This window comes from Hyperolius riggenbachi, chromosome 7, assembly GCF_040937935.1.
Source record: "Hyperolius riggenbachi isolate aHypRig1 chromosome 7, aHypRig1.pri, whole genome shotgun sequence".
Classification (NCBI taxonomy): Eukaryota; Metazoa; Chordata; class Amphibia; order Anura; family Hyperoliidae; genus Hyperolius; species Hyperolius riggenbachi.
The window spans coordinates 4,202,651-4,214,930 of record NC_090652.1 but is presented as its reverse complement, the minus strand read 5'-3'; the positions used below and the strand labels follow the sequence as shown (position 1 = coordinate 4,214,930).

Here is a 12,280-nt window from a genome sequence, read left to right as displayed (position 1 = left end):
TCAATGAGAAAATGTAAACAGCTGTAATTCTCACTGTATTAAAGCCAGAGTTCCCAGACTTGGCACACTGGGTCACTGGGGTTAAAATTTGGCAAGGTGGGCGGAGCCACATACAGCCAATCAGACACATAGCCCCATTTTCTATACGCTACTCCTCCTACAGTTTCACAGGTACAAGCCCCAAACTTTCCACACTTATTTGTCTTTAAAGGGAACCAGAGAGGAATGATTTTATAAAATATAAAAAGAGTTTATACATACCTGGGGCTTCTTCCAGCCCCATAAGCCTGGATCGCTCCCACGCCGTCACTTCCGGCGGACGCGGCCAATTGTCCGCATCACAGGGGCTCCCTCCATACCCGTACGCATGCGGCTGTGCAGTAGGCAGCCACACGCGTACCTGTATGGAGGGAGTGCCCTGTGATGTGGAGAATTGGCCACGTCCGCCGGTCGGACTGGCGGTAATGATGGGACCCGGTATCGGCGGTTCCAGGCAGCGGAGGACGGCGGCGTGGGAGCGATCCGTGCGTATGGGGCTGGTGGAAGCCCCAGGTATGTATACTTCATCCTCTCTGGTTCCCTTTAAGCCCCACCCACATGCAGAGTAGCACAGAAAAGGATTAAGATGAAATAGGGCCCTAGACAAGATAGCACTTTTTTGGGCGCTACTCTACTTTAGGGGACCCAGCAGGAAACCTCATAGGGAACAATTCTCCAATCACAGCATCCTTTACCGCACAAAGCATTGTGAATGGCTGAACAGGGTGGGTGTAGTTTATTACAACCTAGAAGTTCAAGAGCATGCCGTCCACCAAATCACATTAGCTAGATTTCCCTATGAGGTTTCCTGCTGGGTCCCCTAAAGTAGACTAGCCCCATTTTTGTGCACTGCTGATGGTCACCTGACTTTTTTAGTTAGATTTGGTGGGGGTAGCATCCACCAGGCCCCTAGACCAGACCCGTAGCTTGGGGGGGGGGGGGTCGGGGTAGGACAAGTGCCCCCGGGCGCTAGGTCCCCAAGGGCGCCCATTGGGGATTTTACCCCCCCCCCCCCCCTCACACTCCCAGTAGCTGACATTCTCCCCCTCCCCCCTGCAATGTCTGTCCTCCACCACCTTGTATTTTAAGGCACATGACAGCAAAGCAGTTTATAATTCCATTACACCTCATCCAGCGCTTTGCATCGCTCCTCTCCTACACTTTCATCAGAGGCGAGCTGCCCAGTGTACTGTGCTTCCCGAGTTTGTCACAACTCAGTCAGGAGCTGCACAAATGTGAATTATAGCAGAGGAGCTCTGAAGAAAGCAGAGGAGAGAGCAAGGAAGAGGGATGCACAGCACTAGACGAGGTGTATGCCAGAGATATGCTGTGCGAGGAGGACAGACATTGCAGCCTTCAGGAGGAAGCAGGGAGAAGCACGTCAGCCTGAGTGAGGGAGTATCAGCTGCCCTGCCAGTCACGCAGCTGTGTAGTAAAGAAGAGGAGAAGGGAGATGAGATCTCGGCAAGCCTGCACAGCGGCTAGTTGCCACTTCTTTAGCAACAGTTCTGTGCTAGTAGGTTTGATAGTTTTTCTGAGTGCAGCAGAAAAGCAGCTATTTCAGACGACCCTCCTCCCTCCTGTGACGCGTTTATTGAAGTGCGCATGCGCAGTGCTGAAAGTAGCTATTTAGGATGGGTAGCTGTTATAGACAGGACACCGGCTCAAGTCAGCTGGGTGAAGATTGTAGTGAGAGGAGAGGAGCGTGGAGATTGGGACACGGCACCAGTTATATGGGGTAATGTTAATGGGTGAGCAGAGTGAGCTGAGTGCTGTCTATCACTCAGTGACAAGCAATCTCTGAGCATGCTGAATCGGCTCTGGTTACCTTCTGGTAACTTACTTATAACTTATTAAATACCTTGTTTTATTATTTCACTGCTTCCAGCCAGCAGGAAGATGTGATCTCTGCTGCCCGCAGCCCGACCAGCCTAGCTGCTTACAGTCAGCGTGCATGTCATCTGACCTTTTGCAGCTCCATCCACGGACTGTTTCCTCTCCCACGGTCCCACTCCCATCATCCCCAGTGGCACAGAGGTGGCCAATCAGGAGGGGGGATCGCGGATGTGAGGCAGAGCTTGTTGTCACCAAAGTTACTATGGCGATCAAAAATGCTGGGCACTGCAGCGGTAGGACCGCAGGTAAACGCAAGTCACACACAGTCCCTCTCCCTCTTCTCTACCTCTGCAGGCGGGCGGCATAGATAACAGCGCTGGCGGTGCGCCAGCAACATGGGAAGGAGGTGCGTGCCTGAATTGACCGGAGGGGTGATTTATTAAATTGCTTACTGGGGATGCGCCCCCCCCCCCCAGGTGAGTGACAAGGGGGCGCCCATAGCAGGTGCCCTATGTGCACCCCTAAAGATACGCCTCTGTGTTTTGTAAAGAAGAATGGGCAAGGATTTCAGTCTCTAGATGTGCAAAGCTGGTAGAGACATACCCTAAAAGACTGGCAGCTGTAATTGCAGCAAAAGGTGGTTCTACAAAGTATTGACTCAGGGGGCTGAATAATTACGCACACCCCACTTTGCAGTTATTTATTTGTAAAAAAATGTTTGGAATCATGTATGATTTTCGTTCCACTTCTCACGTGTACACCACTTTGTGTTGGTCTTTCACGTGGAATTCCAATAAAATTGCTGCATGTTTGTGGCAGTAATGTGACAAAATGTGGAAAACTTCAAGGGGGCCGAATACTTTTGCAAACCACTGTGTATGTGTATATGTATATATATATATATATATATACATATATATATATATATATATATATAATATAATCAACTGTATGTATGTATGTGCCGTGATCATTCAAAATGCCTTGACCGATTTGAATGAAACTTGGTATACAGATCCCTTACTACCTGGGATGATATGTTCTGGGGGTCTCGCGGCCCCCCTGCACACCTGGGCGGAGCTACAAACAGCAAATCAGATTCCACCCATTCATGTCAATGGAAAAAATGTAAAAGGCTGCCATTCCCACAGTAATCAAGCCAGAGTCTCCACACTTGGCACAGTTGGTCACTTGGTGACCACGGTTACAAATTCAGGAAAAGTGGGCGGAGCATAAAGCAGCCAATCAAATTTCAGCCATTCATTTTAAATGGTAAATGTAAACTGCAGCCATTCTTAGACCTGTTAATCTGTTAATTTGATTCAATCTGACATGTCCGATTCATGATTCAATTCAATTTGACTCAAATTGAATCGAATCATGAATTGGACATGTCAGAGTGAATCAAATTGAATCAATGAATCAAATCAAATTGAATCGAATCTGACAAATAATCATATGGTGTAGATGGGACTGATTCTGGCTAATTCTCCCAGCAGCTTATGACTCTTTCCACAAACAACTCTCTGCACTGGTTGCCTAGCAACAATGTAAACACATATTGAGGAGCTCAGCGGAGCTCAGCTGTTACAGCTATAACGGCTGTGATTCCTGCTGTCAGTGGAATATACCACTGAAAACTAGGTAGGCAGCAGTTATGGTTGTGAAATTAAAGTAAAAAAAAAACACCCCTAACAAATGGATTAGCCTCCGAGTCCGTCATCCGTCACTGTTTACATTACATGTTGTATTGATGAAACCATTCATTTAAAAAAAAAAACTTTTTACACTATTTTAGAAGGATGGTTAATAGTTTATGCATAAACCACTTTTTATTTTTGTCCTCATTCGCGAAAGAACTCCTTTAAGTGACTGGGGTTCAAATTCACTAAAGGGGTGGAGCCACAGACAGCCAATTAGATTTCTTTGCTGGATAAACTGCTTCCATTTACACATTTTTGATGCCAGGAACCCGACAGCTCACAAACTTGGTCATTGAGTGACTGTGTGTCCAGGTTACAAAAAGTGGACGGAGCCAAAAACACATTTCCCGGGGGAAATGTAAACTGCAGCCATTCTTACACTGTTAATGGCAGGGATCTCAAACTTCACACAGTTGGTCACTGGGTGACTGGAATTAATATTCAGAAAAGTGGGTGGAGCCTACAAAAGCTAATCACAATTCACCTATTGATTTTTAAGGGGAATTTTAAAATTGCCGCCATTCTTGCAGTGTTACTGACACAAGCCTCAAACCTGGTACAGCTGGTCATTGGTTCACTGGGGTTCAAATTCAGAAAAGGGGCGGAGCCACAAACCGTTTCATTTCTTGGGAAAATACAAATTATTGATGCCAAGGACCCCAAAGCTCACAAACGTGGTCATTGAGTGACTGTGTGTCCAGTTTACAAAAAGTGGGGGGAGCCAAAAACACATTTCACTGGGAAAATATAAACTGCAGCCATTCTTACACTGTTACTGGTAGGGTTCTCAAACTTTGCCCAGATGGTCACTGGGTGACTGGGATTAATATTCAGGGAAGTGGGTGGAGCCTTTAGCAGCCAATCAAAATTCAAATTTCAAGGGTAATATTGAAATTTCTGCCATTTTTACACTGTTAATAGCAGATGCCTCAAACCTGCTACAGTTGGTCATTGGGTGACTGGGGTTCCAATGCTGGAGAGGGGGTGAGTCACAAACAGCCAATCTGATTTTTTTAATTTCTATGGGAATATACAAATTATTGATGCCAAGGACCCCAAAGCTCACAAACTTGGTCATTGAGTCATTGAGTAATTGTGTGTTATGGTTAGAAAAAGTGGGCAGAGCCAACAGCAGCCAAATACATACCTGGGAAACGCCGGGTCATCAGCTAGTTTCAAATATACTACGGATTTTTAATAGAGGGATTTTTGAACGGACGGTGGGATGGTGGCTAAGTCAGCTTTCATTATCTCTTGCAGCGCTGGTGAGGTGCGGGCCGGGGTTACTGGTGGCGCAGATATCAAACCAACAAACACTGATTTAGGTAACACAATTAGTGACTCACTGTACATGGCTTATTGCAAGCTGTCCAAACTTTAAAGAGAACCTGAGGTGGGCTCATAAAATAAAAAAAAAGTAGACTACTTGATCTGGGGGGCTGAGCGGATTAAGTAGCCTCAAACACCGCAGCTCCCTGACACTGGTGGTAATGGCCCACTTTCACTTTTGTGACCTCTGGGTCAAGACGCTGGAAAGAGAGATTAATTCTCTCACCAGCGTGCAGGGAGGTGGGGGAGCGGCAGGGGGCGTGGCCTGGGAGAGAGAGCTGCCCAATGGCAGCTCTGGAGAACCTGTAGGAAAGCCCCTGGCGGGCGTTTTGAACAGGGAATCCCTCCCCCCTGTGTTTACCTCTGAGATGGCGACAAATAATGTTGCTAATCTCGATGGGCTGTAGTGCAGCGGTGGGTGGGGGGGACAGAGAGCGGTGGTGTGGGGTAATGGAGGCATGTCATGAGGCAGAGAACACGCCACTGTGTCCCATCTGCCCCCCCCCCCCCCCCCCCCCACGAACTACCTTGGGTTCTCTTTACTTTCAAAGCATCTTTATTGAATGAAAGAATCATGCATTACATAATAAAGACATATCGATAGTGGTTTTCCAACTGGAGTGATGCATGTTGTAGACCAGATTATTACAAAGACACTACGTAGTACCAGTTTAGGAAGTGTTACCTTCCCGATCTATTTCTTAAAGGGAACCAGAGAGGAAGCACCCTTGTGTATTTTACCATGTATATCAGTAAGAACATTAGAGAAAACACTTACCATGCTGTCTGTTTCACCCTCACTGCTAAAAGTGTCTGTTAGCAGCAGTCACAAGAATCCCAGACTGAGCAATTAAATCTGGCTTTGCTGGGAATGATTATTGCTGAGTCATTATAGCAGAGCCACAAGGGGGCAGGCTTGGGCTTGAAATAACACCACAGAAGACAGACTTAGCTATAATCTTTCTGTAGCAAAGCTAGACGGAGCAGCCTGACTTCTCAGTCGGGGATTCTTATCAGACGTGATAACAGTCAGATTACACAGAGAACAATGAAACAAAGGGCAGATTAGGTGTTTACTGTCATGTTCCCACTGATTTATAAGGTAAAATACAAGAGGGTGCTTCGTCTCTGGTTCTCTTTAATGATGATGATAACATTGAGAACTTCAACAGTAATAAAATAAAAGATAAAAATTATAAAAAAAACAGAACCTTAAAGCGGAATATAACCCAGCATTTCAACTTTGCTCTAAAACATTATTTACAGTATATTATATGCAACCAGCATTTTTTTCACTAGACCAGCATTGGAAGGGTTACACACAGAGCTTTAAAGTTCCTGGAGAGAAATGCAGACGCATCCGAAGTTCAGATAGATACATTTTGTTTACATAAATGTATCTAAGTGTGGAATGTGATTCACTCTCTCTGACTGTGCAGGAGCTGGAGGACAGCCAAAGAGTGTGTAGCATTCACCACTTGTTACATTCTGTTTAGTTAAATGTATCTATCTGAACTTCGGATGCGTCTGCATTTCTCTCCAGGAACTTTAAAGCTCTGTGTTTAACCCTTCCAATGCTGGTCTAGTAAAAAAAAAAATGCTGGTTACATATAATATGCTGTAAATAATGTTTTAGAGCAAAGTTGAAATGCAGGGTTATATTCCGCTTTAATAAACTAGATATCCAGTTATCCAGTTTAGCAGTCTTCAGAGTTTAGTAGTTTTGGCATTTTTGGCATTTTGATAGGTTTAGATGTGCCCCGTAAGGGGAGTTTAACCATGGATTCCATACCCGGAAAAATGCTTGAGTGTCATCTACAGTTATCCCATGTAGGTACTCGTTAAAGGACTTACGAGGCCAGGAAATCTGAAAAAAAAAAAAAAAAAGTTAGCTACCTGCTTCAGCTTGTCAGGCACGGAGGACGCCGTCCGCGCCCTCCGTGCCGTTCCGCCGGGTCCCCGCCGCTCACTAGCCCCCCTGACGGTCCCCGACCGCGCGGCCCAGGTCGGGCTCTCCAGCCTGTACAAACATGGCGGCCGGAGCTGGCCGCGGCTGCGCAGTTCGCATAGCCGCGAGAGCGGCTGCGCCGCTCTAAGGCCAACCCCCGATCCACGCTACTGTTACGTGGATCGGGGGGTTTGGCCTTAGAGCTGCGCAGCCGCGGCCAGCACCGGCCGCCATGTTTGTACAGGCTGGAGAGCCCGACCCGGGCCGCGCGGTCGGGGACCGTCAGGGGGGCTAGTGAGCGGCGGGGACCCGGCGGAACGGCACGGAGGGCGCGGACGGCGTCCTCCGTGCCTGACAAGCTGAAGCAGGTAGCTAACTTTTTTTTTTTTTTTTGAATTCCTGGCCTCGTAAGTCCTTTAAGGCATGCATCATTGACCCTCTGTATGATTCTATCCCAGCTGATATCTGGTGTGAACCATGACTGTGTGATTTGTATTTTGCATGCTGCTGTATTTTGCAGGCAGAAATACCTTGGTTGTTAGTTCTGCAAAAAGTTTCATGACCCCTTCCCATATCCCAAATGCTTTCGGGCATAACCACCATGTATGGAAGAATGTACCCTCTGTTTGGCAACCACAGAAGCATAAGCTGGAGTTTGTGCGAAATTTTCCTAGTCTGGTTGGGGTATAATAGGCCCTAAATATTATGTTGGTTGCTGTTTCTCTAAGGGATGTATTTGGAGAGCTTTTGGTTGTGTTATTCCAAATTTGGGGCCAGAGATTCATAGGAATGGGAGCCCCTAAATCCTTGTCCCAAGCCTTCTGGTATTTAGGTTTTTCTTTTGAGTCAGGAGTAGATAGAAGCTTATACAGAATGAATATATTTTTAGGTATTTCTCCTTTATTTATTATTTGACTTTCTATTTCTGATTCTTTGTGTGAAGATAATTTAGGCCAGTTGTGGGTAATGTAATACCTTGGGTTCTCTTTAGAGAGAACCTGAGCCATTTTCAGTATCAAAAACAAAACACCTAAGGAGAGAAAAGCTTTTCTCCAGCTCATGATCAGGGCCGCCTTCATCTTCTGCGTACACGAGCTCCAGCTTACTGTGCAAGCGAGCGGCAGTGGGGACTGGGGGACAGCAAGGTGAGCCTCATTAGGATGCCGAGGGGTCCCTCTCCGCAGGTAAGTATGTCATTTTGTACACTTCAAGTCTATTCCTCAGGGATGATACAGAACTGGGTCAGAACCGTATCTCGAAAAATATCATGTTGTTACCAGTATTACCTGAATCAGCATCTGTTGGTGTGACATCTGCGTTGTAGCGCTGGGGTCCCAGGCTGTAATCCAGTCAGGACAATTGCTGCATATTTATGGCAATTTTTAAAAAAGTTATTTACATAAAAGTAAAAAAAACACAGAAAAAGTCCTAAAAAGTAGAAGTGGGGCCCAACCTTCCTGCCCTCCCTCTCTCACTCCAGAAAAAGGTGTTTTTGCTTCACTTGATAAGCTGACTGTGGGGGGCGCACAAAGGAAACAAGGTGAGGGATTGGGAACATTGTGGACCCCATGGTCTGTAGTTATACTACTGAATGTCATGGTAATGATAGTGACCATCAGATATAGTAGAGAATATACAGATGATACTCTGGATCAGCTTATGACAAGGGTCCAAACATCACCCCGAGTAGAGGTCAGTATAGGTGACAATCCAAATGATCTCAGCAGGTCAAACAAGGTCACAATAAGAAATCAATCTGAATGAATCACACCCTAGTAGGTAGCTTAACAGCAACTAATGCTATCATGGGTGAGGGTCATACCGGCAAGGGCAAGACTTTATTGGGGCTGGGACCAATCAGGCGCAGGACAACACACGACTCAGCAGCCCATAGGCTTTTGGAGCAAAAGAGGACTCATTGGCAGGGACGGATCTAGGGGGGGGCAGGCAGGTCTATTGCCCCAGGCGTAGTTTGTTGAATTCTTAAAAAGGTGGCAAAATTCGGATGAGGAATGGCAGTTTAGGCGCCAAAACCTGACCTTGCCCCAGGTGCAACTTGGTCTAGATCCGTCCCTGCTCATTGGCCACCCTACACTAATCAGTTACCCTCCGGCTGCTAATGCTAGAGTTAGAAGGAATAGGACGGGCGTAGGGCTGCATGAAACCGTCCAAGGGAGCTGCCAGTGCAAGCGCCCACAGGGATGCCATCCATATTTCCAGCATAATTGTCAGTGAGGGAAAAAAACAAAACAAACAAAAAGTTTTCCCTTTCAAATATTTGTTACAAATTGGCCAACAAGATTTCAAAAGTACAAAAAAAGTCCAAAAAATCCAGACAATTATTTATAGATCTCCACTGTTCACATGGAGTCAGCCATTTATGCCTTTGTGTTACCTGGATAGGTGGAGCCGCTTCTCGGTGTACTGTCCGGCGCCATAGATGGGATCCTGGTGGGCGCGGTTCTCGATTACTTCCACCCCCTCCCCCTGGTCGCTCTCCTGGTGGCTGTGTTTGGTGATGGTGTACAGCTGCCCAATCTGGTACTGTGGAAGAAAGATAGAGGGTTAAAAATCACCACTACAAACATCAGTAGCACAAAATACAAAACTGCTACAAAATGTCAACTGTACAATTATAAAACTTTATTTATAAACTGCTGACATTATGCAGCACTGTACACAAGATAGGGGAGATATTACATTGTACAGGGACTTTACAGCATCAATGTTACACGAAATAGTGACAGACAGGTAAACTTAAAGAGAAACTCCGACCAAGAATTGAACTTTATCCCAATCAGTAGCTGATACCCCCTTTTACATGAGAAATCTATTCCTTTTCACAAACAGACCATCAGGGGGCGCTGTATGGCTGATCTTGTGGTGAAACCCCTCCCCCAAGAAACTGAGGACCGTGGTACTCCTGGCAGTTTCCTGTCTGTGAACCTTGCTGCATTGTGGGAAATAGCTGTTTACAGCTGTTTCCAACTGCCAAAAAAGCAAGCAGCAGCTACATCACTTGCCAGCAGTAAAAATGTCACCATGTAATAAATGTCAGAATGTAAATCAGGGATTTGATAGATTTTACAATGGGCAAACACTGACTAAATCATTTATACATAATTATTGTAAAAATGAAGCACTTTTTTTATTACATTATTTTCACTGGAGTTCCTCTTTAAAGGAATCATCAAGCATTTTATCCTACCCCCCGATCTACTTACCTGGGGCTTCCTCCAGTCCCTTGCAGCTGACATGTCCCACACAGCAGCTCCACTCTCAGCTGCATGCCCGGGGTCCACGCCGGTACAGAGGGTGACCTTGAGTTCGTCCTCTACTGCGCGAGTGCCGCTGTCAATCAAGTCCGCAGCGTACTGCGCAGTACAGTCCGGACAACGTGGGCTTGATTGACAGCGGCGCACAGGCGCAGTGGAGGACGGCCTGGCGAGACACTGTTGGGGATGCCGGGCCGGCGGCTGAGAGCGGAGCTGTGGCTAGGAGCATGTCTGTCAGCTGCAAGGGGCTGCAGGAAGCCCCAGGCAAGTAGATCGGGGGTAAGAAAATAGCCTGATGACTCCTTTAAATAACCCCCATGCTGAAGTGAGAACAGGGGGAGCAAGCTAGATGAAATGAGCCTTCAATAGGTAGAGGATGTGTTGGGTGGTGGAAGTCGGTGCTGCTCTCTGTGGTCCACTTGCAGTGGCAGAGAAATCTATAAAGGACATGGGTTGGGAAAAAACACAAAAAGAGCGCACTCAGAAGACTGATGATAAAAGGAAGACCAGCCGGTCATAGACAGATCTCCCCTGATGTAGTGGCTGATATGCCCATATGGGTATTATCAGCTTGCAGGCTTTTGTTCCTCTCAGACCAGGGACCAGGAGGGTCTCCATCCAAAGGGATCCTGTGGCTGGAAGCACAGGAACAGTGATGAACAAAAATGCAAATATTCTTTTCGACGAATTTTTGCAGAAAAAAGCACTAATTTCTTTTTGACATGCGAATTTTCGATCTAATATTTTCGCGTTAATTTTCGCATAATGCCCGTTATTTTCGTGTTAAATACATAGTTTATCGCATATGTATTTCCACGTAGTCGTAGTACCGCTATGCGAAGCTTCGCCCGCTACGCGTAGTTGACATATGTATTGCGAAGTCAACTACGCCTGCGGTAAGTGCCTCTATACGGATCATTGCGCATGCGCAGAAACGTTATTGCCCTTCTATACGTATACAATTCTGCATTGGAAGGTGGAATGTACACATGTATTAGTTCGCCCATGCACATATTTAGCGGATTATTGCTGAAATTTTTCCACATTAGGGCATAAGCGTCCGCATACAGCGAAGTTCCTTTAATTTTCGCTGCTGGTCAAAAACGTGAATATTTCGTAAGATTTTCACGAAAATTCGCCGAATTCAAAAACAGGATTTTCAATGCGAAAATGACTTAGGCGAAAATTCGCAAGCAACACTACACCGGAGCAGCTGTCTGGTTTGTAGCTGTTGGTGTCCCAGCACTGGCTGTAACACCAGAGCTGCAGGCACCTATCCATAGGTTCCTGATGGTCAGAGAGCCTGCTTCCGACCTGGTCCCTGGTCTGAGAGGGACAAAAGCATGCATGCTGATAATAGGGCGGGGTCTGGTCTTAGGGGGTGGACTCTTGCCTCAGGAAGTCCAGAAAGGATGACATTGCAGTATTCTAGATCGGAGCTGACCCGAGCAAGGACCGGGACTTTGGTGGAGTCTTGGGGGGCGGAGTCTGGTCTCAGGAAATGCAGAAAAGATGGCATTGCAGAAGTCCAGACCGGAGCTGACCAAAGCATGGACTGGGAGTCTGGTGGAGTCTCAGGGGGTAGGGTCTGGTCTCAGGGGCAGAGTCTGGTCTCAGGAAGTCCAGAAAGGATGGCATTGCCATTGCAGTATTCTAGATCAGAGCTGACCAGAGCAAGGATCGGGACTTTGTTGGAGTCTTGGGGGGGCGGAGTCTGGTCTCAGGAAATTCAGAAAGGATGGCATTGCAGAAGTCCAGACCAGAGCTGACCAAAGCATGGACTGGGAGTCTGGTGGAGTCTCAGGGGGTGGGGTCTGGTCTCAGGGGCGGAGTCTGGTCTCAGGAAGTCTAGAAAGGATGGCATTGCAGTATTCTAGACCGGAGCTGACCACAGCATGGACCGGGACTTTGGTGGAGTCTCAGGGGGTTGGGTCTGATCTCAGGGGGAGGAGTCTGGTTGAAGGGGGAGGAGTCTGGTCTCAGGAAGTCTAGAAAGGATGGCATTGCAGTATTCTAGACCGGAGCTGACCACAGCATGGACCGGGAGGTTGGTGGTGTTGGGGGTTAGGTAGGGGCAAATTTTGGTGATGTTTAGAAACATTAACATCTCAAAAACTATGAAAGATATACCGGTAACAATAATTTCTGCA

General features: G+C 46.8%; 1 protein-coding gene across 1 annotated transcript in view; it reads right to left on the bottom strand.

Moving 5' to 3' along the window:
• The window catches only part of LOC137524058 (cytoplasmic phosphatidylinositol transfer protein 1-like), a 166,491-nt gene that overhangs the window by 105,233 nt on the left and 48,978 nt on the right, over window positions 1-12,280 (bottom strand). The window contains exon 3 of the mRNA XM_068243497.1: window positions 9,251-9,399. Within this exon, the coding sequence (XP_068099598.1) occupies window positions 9,251-9,399 (149 nt within the window). The remainder of the gene's footprint in view (window positions 1-9,250; window positions 9,400-12,280) is intronic.